At 43.2% G+C, this 17,144-nt stretch overlaps 1 protein-coding gene across 1 annotated transcript in view; it reads right to left on the bottom strand.

Annotated features, from left to right (window-relative positions):
• Positions 1-17,144, bottom strand: part of LOC120926622 (dynein beta chain, flagellar outer arm-like) — a 533,844-nt gene that overhangs the window by 107,555 nt on the left and 409,145 nt on the right. The window contains 2 exon segments of the mRNA XM_040336739.1: positions 5,163-5,281; positions 10,169-10,381. Coding sequence (XP_040192673.1) covers positions 5,163-5,281; positions 10,169-10,381 — 332 coding nt within the window.

Below are 17,144 nucleotides of genomic sequence, written 5' to 3'. Positions count from 1 at the left end.
ATGTATAAACAACAATCAGCAGCTGATCTAATATATTTAATGTAACAATAGTTATAATTAGCTGCCTGTTTGAATGTGCAGCCCAGACTTTCAGTGCATGGGGCTGCAGACATACAAATGAAGGGTCTTAAAGCACTTGAGCACTTGTATCTGCCACAGTACCATTACCAATAAGCCTTGCCATCTTCCAGGTTGTTTAGTGGATTCAAAAACATGTACCACCACTTCAAACATTAAGTGAAACCGTATGAACTGGTATTCTTACCAACTGGAGGTAAGGATGGCAGTTCATACATGACTCAATATATTACAATGGTATTTATGGTGCAGAGGGTTTTCAAAACTGGAGAGGCTTTAGGTTTTGTGTTAGGGTAAAGCCTTTAAAATATTTTTCAGACAAATGTGTAAAAGTGATTATCTTGATGTAAATAATCTTATCAGCGTTTCCTAAAGAGACATTGTCATTAGACCACATTTATTATGCGTAACAGTATAACCTTCAATGAATGGAATATTCATTCTCTTTCAACGTTACAGGTGCCTACTGGGTTCTTCAGCATCTGACACTTCTGGCTGTGATAAATGCTTGTATCTTGTTGCTTCCTGCTGTGGTTCATCCCCACAGCCCCAGGCAATACAACACTAGTGTGCCCCTTCTTACTTGTAAAGTTATACTAGTAATATAGCAGTTGGTGGGTGTAATGTTATCATGCAGCTGGCAGACACAGGCATCAGAAGTACTAGATGCTGAAAATCCTGGTAGTGCCTTTATCTCTGCAGTGGAGTGAAGATTTCATTGATTCCGTTCAACACATTGCATATGTTTTAAAGACGCAAAGTCATGATGATCAATACAGCCCAAAGTCTCTAGAATTTCTGTTTATAATTGTATATGTACATGGAGATAGGCATATTTGCTCCTTACATACTGTATGTGCTAGCCGTGCTTTGCTCTTAATTTTGCTGTATTCAATAAATTAATAAAAATGAAGCTTATTAGGATGTGAAAGAATATTACAATAATAACTCAAACTATGGCTTTGCTTTAACCTTCCTGGTGATATTTCTGAGTGTGGATCTCGATTAATTTTTATTACCATTAGTGGTAACCCCGAGCCACACACAGGATTGCATCTCAGGATACTGGTTCAGGTTAGTTACCTTATCCCCAGGATTCTGCGATGTCCCCCCACTGTGTCTGCAGGCTGTGTCCTCTGCCCAATGCCTCTGTGTGCCAGGCTCCATTCCCTGCAATTGTTGCGACACATGGGGCGGAGCCTGGCGGCAAATTCAAAAAGTACAAGGTTCATAACACATACAGTACACTGTCATAGATTCAACGCTGTATCCTGGCCTAGGCCAACAAGGCCCAGGCCTAGGGCAGCACTTTGCAGGGGGGCAGCACGGAAAGAGTCCCTACCGGCTTGCGCTACACTGTTAGTGTAACACAAGCTGCTTCTAATTTTGACTGTCCTATCATCCTGGACCACAAACCTTCCTCACTGTGCTATATGTTTTCTGCTGTACCATTGGCATGGTTATATCTTCTTAGTCCTCTCCATAAAATTATCAGAAATTTGTAGGCAACACGTTTTTCATTTTGGATAGAGTAAGGGAGGGTTATAGCCCCTGTCAGTTTATTTTTTACCATCTCCGTCTAATTGCAGAGATTTTCCTTAATTTCCTGCCCCATAGCCAAACAAGAAGTGAGAGGAAATCTATGCAAATTAAGGAAATCCATCCCCCCCCCAGGCCCTAAGAACTAGTGTCCCCACTCAAAAATTTCACGACGGGTCTTAAACAGAAAGGGGTGGCTCATATTTAAATTAAGGGGTGCACGAGTTTAGTCAGTCTTAGGGCAGCACGAAACCCCTGCATAGATTACATTACTGTATGAAATAATTGCACATTCCTTTTGTCCCTAGTGCTTTCTCTGGTGCCCTGCATGCAGTTTTATATTATATATACTGTTCTTTCGGCCGGGAAAGTTGAGATTGTCCATGGCAACAAAAAAGTGTCCCTTTATGTCAAAAGTGGTTTTAGACCAGCTAGAAAACAGCGATAGTAAATTAGAACACTTGAATTGAGCTTAAAAAGTGAATAATACTGCGCTAACTCATTGGTGAAATGTGGAAAGCGGCTATATACAAATGTGATAAAGATTGGTGAATAAGGTAAATGCAAAATGTAGCGCTAAAAAGTTGAGTAAGCAATGTTCAAATAATGAAATGTTGCTATACACATGAGGCCTGGTTCACACTGGTACGATTTGAGATGCGATTTATAATGTCAAATCGCATCTCAAATCGGCGGCATTTTTTCGGCAATTGTCGGCAATGGCACCGTCCTAATCAGTGCGATGCCGTCTGCGGCACTGCACCGATTTCAAAAAGTAGTTTCTGTACTACTTTTTGCGATTTCGAGCCGCGATTTACATTGAAATCTGCACAGATGTCTCTGAAATCACGGCTGAAATCTGGACTGCCAGCGGGAGTGAAATTGTGCGAGTTCAGCTGAACTCGCACGGCTTCACTCCCGCAGCCCAGTGTGAACCTGGGCTGAAGGTAGGTCACAAAGTGTGAAAACATAACATATATAAATATAACTCATATATGGAAGATTATGGGAAATGTCCAAAATAATAAACCAATCCATGTAGTGAACACATAAAGTCCAGTATAAAATAGTTGTTGCTCATTTTTTATAATTATTAAATCATTATTATTATCATTTTAAATAATTATTTTTTATAATTATTTATAGTTATTTACTATATTATATGTTATTATTTTGTGTTTCAAACTTTATCATACCCAGGATTAGGGATGAGCCGAACACCTCCCGTTTGATTCGCACCAGAACCAGCGAACAGACCAAAAGTTTGTGTGAACTTTAGAACTCCATTAAAGTCTATGGGACTCAAACGTTTGAAATCTAAAGTGCTAATTTTCAAGGCCTCAAACGTTTGAAATCTAAAGTGCTAATTTTCAAGGCTAATATGCAAGTTATTGTCCTAAAAAGTTTTTGGGGACCCGGGTCCTGCCCCAGGGGACATGTATCAATGCAAAAAAAAGTTTTTAAAATGGCAGGTTTTTCGGGAGCAGTGATTTTAATAATGCTTAAAGTGAAACAATAAAAGTGAAATATTCCTTTAAATTTCGTACCTAGGGGGGTGTATAGTATGCCTGTGAAGTAGAGCTTGTTTCCCGTGCTTAGAATTGTAAAAAAAAAAGTCATTAAAATCACTCGCGGCTATAATGAATTGTCAGCTCCCGGCAATACAGAGAAAAGTCATTCATAAAAAAAAATAATGCCTGGGGGTCCCCCCAAATTTAATTACCAGGCCCTACAGGTCTGGTATGGATATTAGAGGGAACCCCACGTCAAATTAAAAAAAAATGACGTGGGGTTCCCCCCAAATATCCATTCCAGACCCTTTAGGTCTGGTATGGATTTTAAGGTGAACTCCACTCCAAATTTAAAAAAATGGCATGGAGTTCCCCCCAAAAATCTACACCAGACCCTTTATCTGAGCATGCATCCTAGCCGGTCGCAGGAAAAGAGGGAGAGAGCGCCCCCCCTCCTGAACTATACCAGGCCACATTACCTCAACATTGGGAGGATGCTTTGGGGGTCTGTGACCCCTCAAAGCACCATGTCTTCATGTTGATGGGGACAAGGGCCTCATCCCACAACCCTTGCCAGTTGATTGTGGGGGTCTGCGGGCGGGGGGCTTATCGGAATCTGGAAGACCCCTTTAACAAAGGGGACCCCCAGATCTCGACCCCCCTTATGTGAATTGGTAATGGGGACATTGAACCTCTACCATTTCACAAAGAAAGTGTAACAATTGTAAAAAAAAAAAAAAACAGACACCGTTGGGAAAGTCATTTATTAAAAAAATTAAAAAATTCCAGCAGTGACAATCCACTCTCGGTCTCCGCTCCAATGTTATCGGTATCCTGCGATGGGTGATCTGCTCTCCGGGGTCCAGCGATGAGAAGATCTCCTCTTCATGCAGGTCCAGGATCCAGCGTTGAGATGTCCATCCAGTGCACACATCACCTGTCTCCACCGGAGACAGCCCAGGAATGACGCAGCTTTAGCAGTGACAGCTCTTATGTAGGTGAGGGTGGGGCCACCCATCACGTGAACCCGTCCCCCTCTGATGCAAGGGAAAGCCCAGGCTTTCCCAGTGACGTGCGAGTGACCCTGCCCCCCTCTGATGTAACGCAGGTTTGCCGTGTTTTAAATGACTTTCTTTTCCTTCAGAAATTACACTTTGTGCAGGGACAGTTCTAAACACAAGAAACAAGCGCTGCTTTACAGGCATACTATACACCCCCCCAGGTACGAAATTTAAAGGAATATTTTACTTTTATTGTTTCACGTTTTAAGCGTTATTAAAATCACTGCTCCCGAAAAAAATTCACTTTTTTTTGCATTGATACATGTCCCCTGTGGCAGGACCCAGGTCCCCAAACACTTTTTATGACAATAACTTGCATATTAGCCTTTAAAATTAGCACTAGATTTCTCCCATAGACTTTTACAGGGTGTTCCGCGGCCTTTCGAATTTGACGCAAACACCCCAAATTGTTCGCTGTTCGCCGAACAGCCGAACAGGCAATGTTCGAGTCAAACATGAGTTTGACTCGAACTCGAAGCTCATCCCTACCCAGGATGTCTACTAGACTCTTGTTTGGACAGATTTAAGTGAGTTATTACTAAGAATTACAGGCCTACAATATAAAACGCCAAACTTCTATGCAAAACAATTGTACCGCTTTGAGATGCAAAAATCGGACATAATAATACCACCAGGGCGGCTATGCAACCAATATTAGAGATAATTAAACACCCATGTGTGTAATAAAATCCTGAGCACCTTACACCTGTCCTCCAGAATAAAAACATCCAAGCAATGTGATATGAAGCCACTGTATTATACATACTGTATATAACAACCAAGGAAACACTACTTTTGTTTCCAGCACCCCCAAGATACAGTTACAAAAACACACTGATTGTTACACCTTAAACAGATTCCACCAAGTTAAAAGACAAAACAAAAGCTTGAATCTAACTTGGTGCTATAGAAGCAGTTTTCCCTTCATAAATCTCATTGCATTAACCAGCAAGGAATGTCAAAATCCTGTTACCTTTGCTGTACTGGTGATGGTTTGTTTGGCTTTATGGCTCAAGATTGTTCCACTGTATGAAATTTTGCTGGTAGTAGAAGGTTCAATAACTAAAATACCAAATGTATTTTGATCCAGCGCTGAAAAAAACATATAGGTTAGTGAAAGTGTAGATACATAGGCAGCTTCAGACACTTACCAAAGAGGTTCTATAGAAATAAAGATGCACTCTCGTTAGAAATTAAACAGATGCAGTTTATGTTCTGTGAGATGAAGGCTGGCCATACATGTACAATTTTCTTGTACAATGTTTCTTTAGATATACCTTAAACTATGTAGTGCAAGGACCTGCCTAATTGGATACAATTGAATGACTGCCTGCATGCATCAAAAGAATGACAAAGCTTGCATATGGGGTGTGGGGGCATTTCGGGTAAGTGTACTTACATTGTTACCTGCAAGTGTGAAGCACAGACATGTGGTGTCCCAGGCCCAGGGCCACATTCAGTACTTTGGTTGTCCCTATCCAGCCCTCAATGCCTCCATGGTGAGCATGCATCTCTCTGCCTGGTGTGCAGTGTCCACCAGTGCCTCCTCATGAGATTGCTATCAATAACCCGCTTGGCATTTACCACACTAGCACCCTTGTCTTAAACAGGGGTTACCAGTAAATTTAACTGTGCTGGGAGTTAACTAGCCTGGTTGCTTTGTGGTCTTTATAATCATTTGGGTTTTCTCCTAAGCCTGGTGCAGCTGTGGTTCCTCCCTTCTGTCAGTAGGTGGCACTGTTACTTTTTGCCATTAGTATGATGAGCTACAGTGAAACTAGGTTATGAATATGCATACTTTTCTGAGCCAAATCAGAGTTTTTCTGGCCGCTGAGAATGCTGGGAAATGGTATAAATATTTGGGGAGGTTAAGTGATCAGGGTCCTCCCACCCAGACCTTGGTTTGATGTGGATGTGTGAGGAACAGCTGTATGGGTAGACCTAAATCCTAAGGCCTAGTCATGTGCTTGAGGCTCTGCAAGAGAGAGCCTGCTTGTTGTCTAGAGCAGTGGTCATCAACCCTGCCCTACAGGGCCCACTAACAGGCCAGGTTTGCAAGATAACTGAAATACATCACAGGTGATATCAATTGCTGCTCAGTGACTGCAGTATTCTAGACTGCATCTCCCCATGGTAATACATAAAACCTGGCCTGTTAGTGGGCCCTGTAGGGTAGGGTTGATGACCACTGGTCTAGAGGCATGAAGGAAAGGATGGAGACCTGAGATGAAGAACCAGAAGTTACTCTGCCATGGACTAGGAAACTGTGGAGAGCCTGGGAAGTGGGAAAGAGTCAAAACGGAATCATCTAGAGAATTCCTGCCCCCCATTCTTTTTCAGTTGCTAGGAGACAGCTGTTGCTACAAAAGTATAGATTTTGATGGTTTCAGCTAAAGGCTCTTTTTCTGTATTACTGTCTACTTTTCTGTTGTCTAAGGAGTCAGTCAGCCTGCTGGTCTGCTGTTTTATTTTACTAAAGGAGTCCTGTGCCCTACCACTCTCACCCTGAATTGTTTGATAGCGTGAGTAATAAACTCACTTTTGTTCAGCATAAAAGTGACTGGTGCCCATCTTTTCTACCTTGTATACCACCCACGTGCCTCACAACCTGCACCCCCAAATCAAATGTAAGCCGAGTCCCCACCACGCCTCTGGAGGTCAGAGGGGGTGCTACACAAATAATCAAAGAGAGGTTGCTTTATGAAAGGCAAATAAGCAATTCACTTTACAAGAGAATTTTCACTTTGCTGACTTCCATCGTTCAATCATGTTTAAGCAAAAATATGTTGTTGTTTTTTTTTGCATGATTGAGCATTCTTTGCCAAGTGAATTTCCACTACATTCACTAAGATAAGGGAGAAATGCCTTGCAAAGTGATAATTCCCCTGTAAAGTGAACAGCCTATTCGCCATTACTAAATCAAATTTCAAACTTCACCATAACATGAATTTACTAAATCATGTTATGGTGAAGTCGACTGATAGGCTGTGTGCTTCCATCTGGCTCTGCCTCTGTACTATGCACTGGAGTAAACACATTTTTGCTCCTTTTTCCCCACCTATCTGTAACCTCACTAGATCATTCTGAAACAAAATATATTACAAACAGCAATGATCCTGAGCATACAAATGGGACTTTAAATCTTTGCCATTTGAATGAAAGCATGTAGCCCTTAGAAACACATTATTTTGGCTCTGTATTGACTGTTGTTCAATTTTTTTTTCCAATTCTCAGTCTGAAAGTATTTGCCCCCTTCATGACCAGGCCATTTTTTGCGATACAGCACTGCATCAATTTAACTGACAATTGCGCAGTCATGTGATGCTGTACCCAAACAAAATTGACATCCTTTTCTTCCAGAAATATACCTTTCTTTTGGTGGCATTTAATCATGTCTGCGTTTTTAATTTGTTTGTGCTATAAACACACAAAGAGCGACAATTTTTTTTATTTTTTTTTACTTTTTTGCTACAATACATATCCAAAAATTAAAATGCACTGATCAATGTAGAAATGACACTGGCAGGGAAGGGGTTAACACCAGGGGCGATCAAGGGGTTAACTGGGTTCCCTAGGTGTGTTCTAACTGTAGGGGGGTGGGTTTGCTGGGACATGACAGAGATCACTGTTCCCGATCATTGGTTTACATTGGCAGATCCCCGTTCTGCCTCTCTACTAGGCGATCATGGGTTTGCCGGCAGACATTGAGTCCCCCCAACCCGGGAGCATGCTTCCGTAGCGAGAGCGCGTCGCCCACAACTGTTTCTGCGGGAGCCGTCATACAGGTATGGCGATTCGCGCATGAAAGCCAACCTGACGCAGTATATCTGCGTGAGCTGGTTGGCTAGTGGTTAAAGATTGGCAAAGGATGGGCTATGTTTTTATATGTTATGATTATTGGATCATGTACAATATATATATATATATATATATATATACACACACTGTATATACACTACATCATGAGCTGCATAGAAGTAGCAAAGGATTACAGAAATAGTTAAAGCGTAGTTCCACCCAAAAATGGAACCTCCGCTTTTTGGAACCCCCCCCCCCCCCCAGTGTCACATTTGGCACCTTTCAGGGGGGGAGGGGGTGCAGATACCTATCTAAGACAGGCATTTTCACCCACTCCCGGGAATACTCCCGTGCGGCAGCCCCGCCCCTACCCGCACCCCGCTGTCTTCTGGGATTGCTCGTCCCTCTGCTGGAGACATTGTGGGCGCGCTGGACAGGTAAGTGTCCATATTTTAAAAGTTAGCAGCTACAGTATTTGTTGCTGCTGGCTTTTAAAAAAAAAAATTGGGCGGAACCTCCGCTTTGAGGTCTCAAATACATTTTTTGTATCCAAGTGTTCTTTTATTGGTTGTGACAGAAAGTATATCTAAAATCAGTAACTTATTTATTAGTTACTAATACAGTATACCACCATCAATTTACACAACGATTTACATATACAGTATATACTGTACAGGTTTTATATCCATAGAAAATATGGATATGATTTAAGACCATTCATGGGTGAAGCTGATCCCTCTGTGGCTCAGCAAAGCTGGCTTCTCTCTTATCCACCTGCTTTCAGCTACTGCAGTGAGAGCCATGGCCGATCATTTCCAGGTAAATGCCCCCCCACACACATATTGATCAACCTCCCTGTCCCACTCTTCTTTCCCACAGCTGCCAGCTTTTCCTCCTCTCCCTCCCGGGATTTGTGCTGGAGTCACCTGTTACTCTATAGAAAAGAAGAGGCTATATAAACATAGCAGCAGGTTCACATTTGACAGGTGTGCAGGCTTGGATGAGTGAACCCCAAATGCCCACTGTCTGTGTCTGGGGCCATACACCTGCATCCATTTGCCTGTCAAATTAGGACCTGCAGCTGTAATTGCACAGTCAATGTGTACCCGTAACATTGGCAGCCTGCACACAGCTCCAGGTGGCTCCACCACATAAACAATCCATTTATGCACACTGTACAGGCCACAGGACTCATGTGAATAAACTCCAAGTCCTCATTCACACACAGAGCTTTATTTGTTAACGAAATACAGTTTTATCTTTTAGATTTAGCAGGAATTTTGTAAGTTATGTTTTGTTTGTGTTGGCAAATAATGATGTTATTGTATTTTTAACAAAATATCACTTTGATATTTTCTGGGGGGAGGGACCCTGACAGGTAGCCTGCACGGGGCCCAGACAGGTAGTCTGTTTGGGGCCCCATGATTTCTATCAGCAGCCCTGATTAACCACTTGAGACCCGCGCTATTGACAAAAGACGTCAACAGCGCGGCTCTCAGGTGCCAACTGGACATCTTTGGACGTCATTTAAAAGCATTACCCGCGCGCCTCTGGGGGGCGCGCAGAGGGTAAACACTGTCCCGGCGCATTGCTGGGAAGCCTAAGCGTGTACCTGGCGGCCGCGATGTCCGCCGGGTACACACAATCTTCGGTAACACAGCAGGGACGTGGAGCTCTGTGTGTAAACACAGAGCTCCACGTGCTGTCAGAGGAGAGGAGACCTATCTGTGTCCCTTGTACATAGGGACACAGCATCGGTCACCTCCCCCAGTCAGTCCCCTCCCCCCACACAGTTAGAACACACCTAGGATACACATTTAACCCCTTCCTCACCCCCTAGTGTTAACCCCTTTACTGCCAGTCACATTTATACAGTAATTAGTGCATTTTATAGCACTGATCGCTGTATAAATGTGAATGGTCCCAAATTTGTGTCAAAAGTGTCCGATACGTCCGTCGCAATATCGCAGTACCAATAAAAATCGCAGATCGCCGCCATTACTAGTAAAAAAAAATGTGCAAATGTCAGTTAAAGCGACGCAGTGCCGGAAGCTGAAATTTCGCCTGGGCACGAAGGGGGTTTATGTGCCCAGTAAGCAAGTGGTTAAGCCACTGTGCAACTTTGCTGTGTATGTAGTACACAGTAGTTTTGGGCTACTATTTCCACTCATGGTTACTTACCTGCCATACTTTCAATACTCAGGCAACAGTTCTGAAGGTCTAGATCTCTGGAATGTTGTTTGACCCACTGACATACAGCATCAGGAAAGTATTCTGGGTGTGCTGCACGAATAATCAATAAGTGCTGAAACTCATCCAAATGGGATACTGTATCTACACATAGAGGAAGCCTGAAAACACCACTGCACACATTATCTTCATTTGTTGGAGCATCTGCACAAAAAAACATCACATTATATTAAAGCATACTGCACTGTATATTAAATGTTTATGTTTTACAATGTGAAAATGCTTACACCTCTTAACTTTCAGTGAGTTTTCAGCGTGCTATGTGATTTAGAGATTGGAAATCATGAATATTATGACAGTCAGTCATGGACCGGTAGCATTGCAACATCTTTAATGCAAAATTAAACACCATCAAAGTAAAAAAATAAAATAAAATAACCCTAGCCCAAAGCAGGAAGGCTTTTGGAAAGTCAATATCTGCCAAATGCTTAGGCAGTCCCCTGCCCCCAACTGAGATGCCTTGGGTCTGGTGGCATGGTGCTTAAGGCAGTGTGTACAGTATTGTAGGAAAAAGGGAGAGAGTGTTTAAATGATCACCATAACCAGACAAAATGCTTTATTTTCCACTTCTCTTCTTTTGTAACCTCAATTTTACATGTAATGTGTACTTAAAATATTCCCTAAATACATACCTTAACGCTAGTTGTCTTATACTGGTTCACATGACAAGTTAGGGTGCCTCTTCCTCCTTTACATTGTCAGTGATGGGTGGTCTTCTCTGTTGCATAGACTAGTGCTCATGTTTTGATGCTAGCACCACTCTCTGTACAGAAATCCATTGTGAACAACCCAGGTGGTGTATCCACGATGCCCCCGGAGGTGGATTGAATTATGCTGGGCAACATTTAGTTTCATCAATGGAAGACACAGAGGTCAGCAGTGCAGTGAAAAGATAGCGAGTAGGGTTACAAAACTGTTTTTTTTTAACAATGTATACAGCAAAACAATAAAAAAAAAAAAGATGATGTTTACTAGAAAAAAATAAAAACTCATTGTAAGGATTCGTGTAAATTAGCAACTCCTACATCTATGACAAATTTTACATTCAGGGGTCAGGCTCAGAGACTAGTAGCTATAGCAGAAGTGAGGCTCCCACCAACCAGCTGGATAATTACAGAAGCAGGTCACCCTTGCGGATGACACAGGCTCACTGTCTAAGCACTAAACCCTGATGGTGGAAATGGGGTTTGCTATGAGTTAGTACTAGGTAGCTGTCCTAAGCACTGACACACCGCTACACCGATCTCGGTAAAGAGCCTCTGATGAAGGCTCTTTACCAAGTGATCAGCCGTGTCCAATCATGGCTGATCATGATGTAAACAAGAAGAGACGGTGATCAGCCTTTCCTCACTCGCGTCTTACAGACATCAGTAGCAGAGAGCCGATTGGTTGTTCTTCTGAAAGTGAGGGGGGTCTGTGCTGATTGTTTATTAGCACAGTCCCCCCTCAGATGCTCACCCAGGACCACCAGAATGCCGCCAGGACCACCAGGGATGGCCACCACACTGGACCACCAGGTATGCAACCCTAGGCCAGCAGGGAAATTCCAATCAGTGCCCAAGCAGCTGCCAATCAGTGCCCATCCCCAATGTCTGCCAGTGTCAGAACCATCAGTGATGCCTATCGGTGCTGCATATCAGTGCCCAGCAGTGCCCCCCATAAGTACCTATCCTGACAGTCTTTCAGTGCCCATCAGTATCACCTATCAGTGCCCATCAGTGCCTACCAGTGCCACCCATGAGAGCCCATCAGTGCCACCTATCAATGCCCATCAGTGCTGCATATCAGTGCCATCCATCAGTGCTGGCTACCAGTGCCGCCTATCAGTGCCCAATCGTCAGTGCCCATCAGTGCCACCTCATTGGTGCCACCTCATTGGTGCCACCTTATTAGTGCCCATCCGTGCCGCCTTATCAGTGCCCATCAGTGAAGGAGAAAAGTGTACTTATTTACAAAATTTTATAACCAAAACAAAAGAAAACTTTTTTTTTATTTTTCATAATTTTCAGTATTTTTTTATTTGTTTAGCAAAAAGTAAAGACTGCAGAGGTAATCTAATACCACCAAAAGAAAGATCTATTTGTGGGAACAAAATGATAAAAATTCTGTTTGGGTACAGTATAGCATGACCGTGCAATTGTCATTTAAACAGTAACAGCGCTGAAAGCTGAAAATTGGCTTGGGCAGGAAGGGGGTGTGAATGCCTGGTTTTGAAATGGTTAAAGTCTTAGTACCACTACTAATTTCATTTTAGTCAATATACCGACTTCTTTCTCTAAGGTTTAAGAGAAATTAGACTTCCACAAGTAAATAGCATTAGACATTATGCCCATATCCTTTTAAGCATCTAACTTTTAACAAACAATTTTTGTTATAAACCATTTGAATAAATTTGTAAAAAAAAACATCTAGGAATCGGGTATTCTCTGGCATTTAAAAGATATTATGAAACTGACTAATTACTGATCAATTGAACAGAGAAATTGTGTGGGTAGAATGTGCCAGTAGGCACACACAAAGCTGTCAGAAAAGGGAGATTCAATGAACATTTAGGGCAGGGGTGCCCAACCTTTTGAAGAGTGAGGGCCACTTAAGCGACTTGGTTAACCGGTCGTGGGCCACAATGAATGAAGCAGGTGGATGCAGAGCGGACACGGACACAGCCCACTATTCTTTTTTTCTTAGCGGATGGGATTGGAGGTATGACACAAGTCGGTTTATTTCTACCACTACTTGGAGGTGAATGGAGGGTCCAATTGGTTGGACTGATCATGTAAAAGGGGCCCAAGGCTGCTTTCACACTGATGCGCTGTGGTTTACTCGCATCACAGTGTACCTTTTGGCTTTCCTGCACTTTGCAATAGACTTCAATTATATTCTGCAGGTTTGGTGCACTTTCAGAAAGCTCAACAAACTCGCAGATAATAACAAAAGTCTATGGCTCAGTGCAGGTAACCCGCAGGTAAACTGCTCTGCACCTGCGGATCGGCTTGAAAGCAGCCCAGTAACCACTGCAGAACAGATATGCCCATATATACACTGTGATTTTAGTAATAAACTGACCTTTAATAACAGTATTCTATTCTATTCCATCCCAGAGCAGGAGGTCGCGGGCCACATCAGAAGGCTCCGCAGGCCAAATGTGGCCCCCGGGCCACTGGTTGGGCACCCCTGATTTAGGGTGAAAACATACCCCTTTTCTCTAGCTGCAGGCTGCACAGGAGTGCCATTCATTGATGTTAGTTCTCACAAAGTAAGCTGTGTAAAAACTTCAGTGAGGGAGTGAGAGGAGCCACAACAACATTGCAGCAAAGCACACTACCCCTTCTTCACAAGTCAGATAGCTCTGACATACTCAGGAAGATGTGGGGAAAAATCTAGGACCTCTAAGGATTTCCCGCTGGTGAACTTCAACCCTGAGGTCATAAAAATGACTGAAACTCCTGCAGCGCAGCATGTTTTCAGCTGTTAGAGAAATAAGAAAACAAAGATATACTTGCAGGTTTGCACGCATGCATGCACATTTTTTCCAAATATGTAGCAGAGCAAATAAAAAGGAATGTTTAGTTTTACTTTAAAAATATAATAGGACAAAATAAAGTCTGGAAACACAGGAATGTATTTCTCACTAGCCTCTAAAAATGTACTGAAGAGTATCCCAAAACTCTTCTAAGTCCATATCTCCAATTTCACCTCTCTTTCACTGTTTCTTTTTTATTTTATTTTTTTGTAGCTATGTAATATTTTTGATAAATCTCTTCTTGCATGTTGTGATTTCTATAACAAGCAGTGGATTGTAATTAGGGTATGTGGACCTTAACAGGAGCAATCTCTAAGTATAGAGTGTATTTTCTCTATCATATGCTGTTTGAGCTTGCTCCAGAAGGGTGTACTAAAGAAGTATCATTCTGTATTATGGTTGTTTGGCAGCCTAGCTATTCAGCAGGCTTGGTGGGCTTGGTAATCATACCTGGGAACTTGCTAGATCCCTCAAGGAGATGACAGCTTTTCACTTAGGTTGCCAACTTGTTACTGACCTTGGCCAAGTTCTCCAGCGTGAGAGCTGTTTAATCATGAAAATAAACAAACTGGAGGGAGATAGTTCTAAAAATGTGGCGCCATTCACCCCCTACCTCCAGCACACCTGTGGCTCCATTCACCTCCCCCTCCAGCACACCTGTGGCTCCATTCATCCCTCCCCCTACAGCACACCTGTGGCTCCATTCATCTTCCCCCTCCTGCACACCCGTGGCTCCATTCACCCCTCCCCCTACAGCACACCTGTGGCTTCATTCCCCGCTCCCCCTACAGCACACCTGTGGCTCCATTCACCCCTCCCCCTACAGCACACCTGTGGCTCCATTCACCCCCCTCTAGCACATCTGTGGCTCCATTCACCCCTCCCCCTCCATCACACCTGTGGCTCCATTCACCCCTCCCCTCCAGCACACATGTGGCTCCATTCACCGTTCTCGTCTCCCCCTTCAGCACACCTGTGGCTCCAATCACCCTCTCCCATCACACCTGTGGTATTGCCATTCTTCTTTCCTGATGTATACCGGGTCAGGCAGCGGTGTACAGGGGGTGGACATAGAGGACTTAAGCCTGCCCACATGTGACTGCCTTGCATCGGCATTTATTGATGTCTATGTAGAAGCCGAGCCCAGAAATCATGCGCTGTCCCAATCCCTAGATGTACTGGGGGGAGGTCTGAAGCAGCTATGTAGTAATCCCAGTGCAGGGCGGAACGGGGGGGGGGGGGGGTACTGGCTTTGCACTGGCACTGGCTTTGCAGTGTGTCAAAAGAGGGAGGTGCGGGGCTACACACTATGCCGCCTGTCATGTATGGCAATGTGTGTGGCTGCGCTCACATCTACCACAAAGGGGAGGCAGTTGGCAAGTAGGGAATCCCCAGCGATTGAGATTTTACCACCCCCTCCATGCTGGCGCTGTAAGGCGGGTGCCTAACCTGCCTTATGCTGGCGCCAGCCCTGGCTGGGAGTACGGTATTGCTGTGTAAGGCCTCATACACACGACCGAGTTTCTCAGCAAAAACCAGCAAGAAATTGCTGGGATTTTTTTTTTGCAGAGGAAACCGGTCATGTGTACATTTTTCGACGAGGAAACTGTCGAGGATCCCATCGAGCCAAATGGAGAGCATGTCTTCTTTTTCCTCGACGGGAATGGAGAAACTTGCCTTGTCCAGTTCCTCGACAGCCTAACAAGGAACTCGATGAGGAAAACGATGTGTTTCGCCCGTCGAGTTCCTTGGTCGTGTGTACGAGGCTTCAGACGACTACTTGAAGGTGATAGTGTATGAACGTACATAAAAAAAAGTACTTTTTTTGTAAACAGAGCTAGTCTCTAAACTTTTTGATACCACCTCTGCATAGCATTTTTCACGCAGGGTATGGATAGGTTTGCTATAATAGGCTGCCAAAATATTAACTTTTGCTATCTAATTTGAACTGTAAACATGACATTTAAAAAAAAATCTAAAATTATATATTGCATGAATCATATTCATTCTTTCCTAAACAGAAAATGTCCAAGAAATATAGATCATGCCAGCATTTACATCAAACCAGTAGCTCAAATCCATTATTATGAATATGAGCATTCAAAAGCTGTCTACAAATGTAGTACACAAAGATATACAATTCATTTAAATGTACTATCTTCATTACTATATACATTTTTGGGATGCATAGTAATTCCACTTGTGGACTTCCACGACAGCAAATAATATGATAAATCTATCTGGGCAAGTAAAGAAAATAACTCATGATGAAAAGATTTTGTCCTCCATTATTATCTCTCTAGCAACAAAGGAGTTAATGATAACCAAAGTGGCAAGTAAGCCGATGTTCATTTACGCCTGAAAGAGCAGGAAGACCTTCAAACAGTTTGACCCAGTCTCTCCCGCACTTTCAGTTTGAAGGATGCCACTTAACTATCTCCAGGGACACATGATAAATGAATCCATTAGGACTGTAAAGTGGACCAGAGGAGCTACAGTAATTCAGAGTCCTGGGGCCAACCTTTCCTTCATTGTGCTATTAACGCATGGCAGATCTATATAGAAGATGCACTATGGCAAAGCCATTTATAAATTATATTTTAAGCTGCAAACACTATGTTACTACTATGCATAAACTGAAATATGACCTTACATAATAGATTATTGCACAGCAGCAACACAGAAAGGTCATTTAAATTTATCTTTCAACTATGCTTTTTTTATACATTTTGCATTTAAAAAGCAGAATCATTTGCACGGCTAATAACTGCTATGAATAAGCATTGAACAAACAAGCAGTGAAAGCCTGACAAATCATAAACATTATTTCCCAAATAAGAGTGTAAACAAAATCAGTAAACATAAAGCTCTGGAAGTGCAAACATGAATATAAATCATATGCCAGGAGAGAGAAAAAAAAACAACTGAAGCAAATAAAACATATTGTTTTTCCTTTAGGTCTCGTACAGACTACCGAACATGTCTGCTGAAACTGGTCCGCTGACCAGTTTCAGCAGACATGTTTGGTCGTCTGTACGGCCGACCGGACAGATGTCCGGCGGATCGGACAGGTTTCCAGCGGACAAATGTTTCTTAGCATGCTAAGAAACATGTCCGCTGGAACCATGTCCGTCGGACATGTTCAGTCGTCTGTACAGACTCACCGGACATGTCCGCTCGGCCGCCATCCCTCGCATGCATCGAAGTGATTCGACGCATGCGTGGAAGCATTGACCTTCTAGGGTCGCGCACGTCGCCGCGTCATTGTCGCGACGACGGCGCGGCCATGTCACCGCGCTGTCTGTCCACGCGGATTTCTGTCTGATGGTGTGTACAACCATCAGACAGAAATCTCCGGGCGGACATGTCCGCTGAAAACGGTCCGGC

This window comes from Rana temporaria, chromosome 2 (genome assembly GCF_905171775.1).
Source record: "Rana temporaria chromosome 2, aRanTem1.1, whole genome shotgun sequence".
Lineage (NCBI taxonomy): Eukaryota > Metazoa > Chordata > Amphibia > Anura > Ranidae > Rana > Rana temporaria.
Note: the sequence above shows the minus strand (reverse complement) of the source record. Positions and strands in the feature narration are given on the sequence as shown.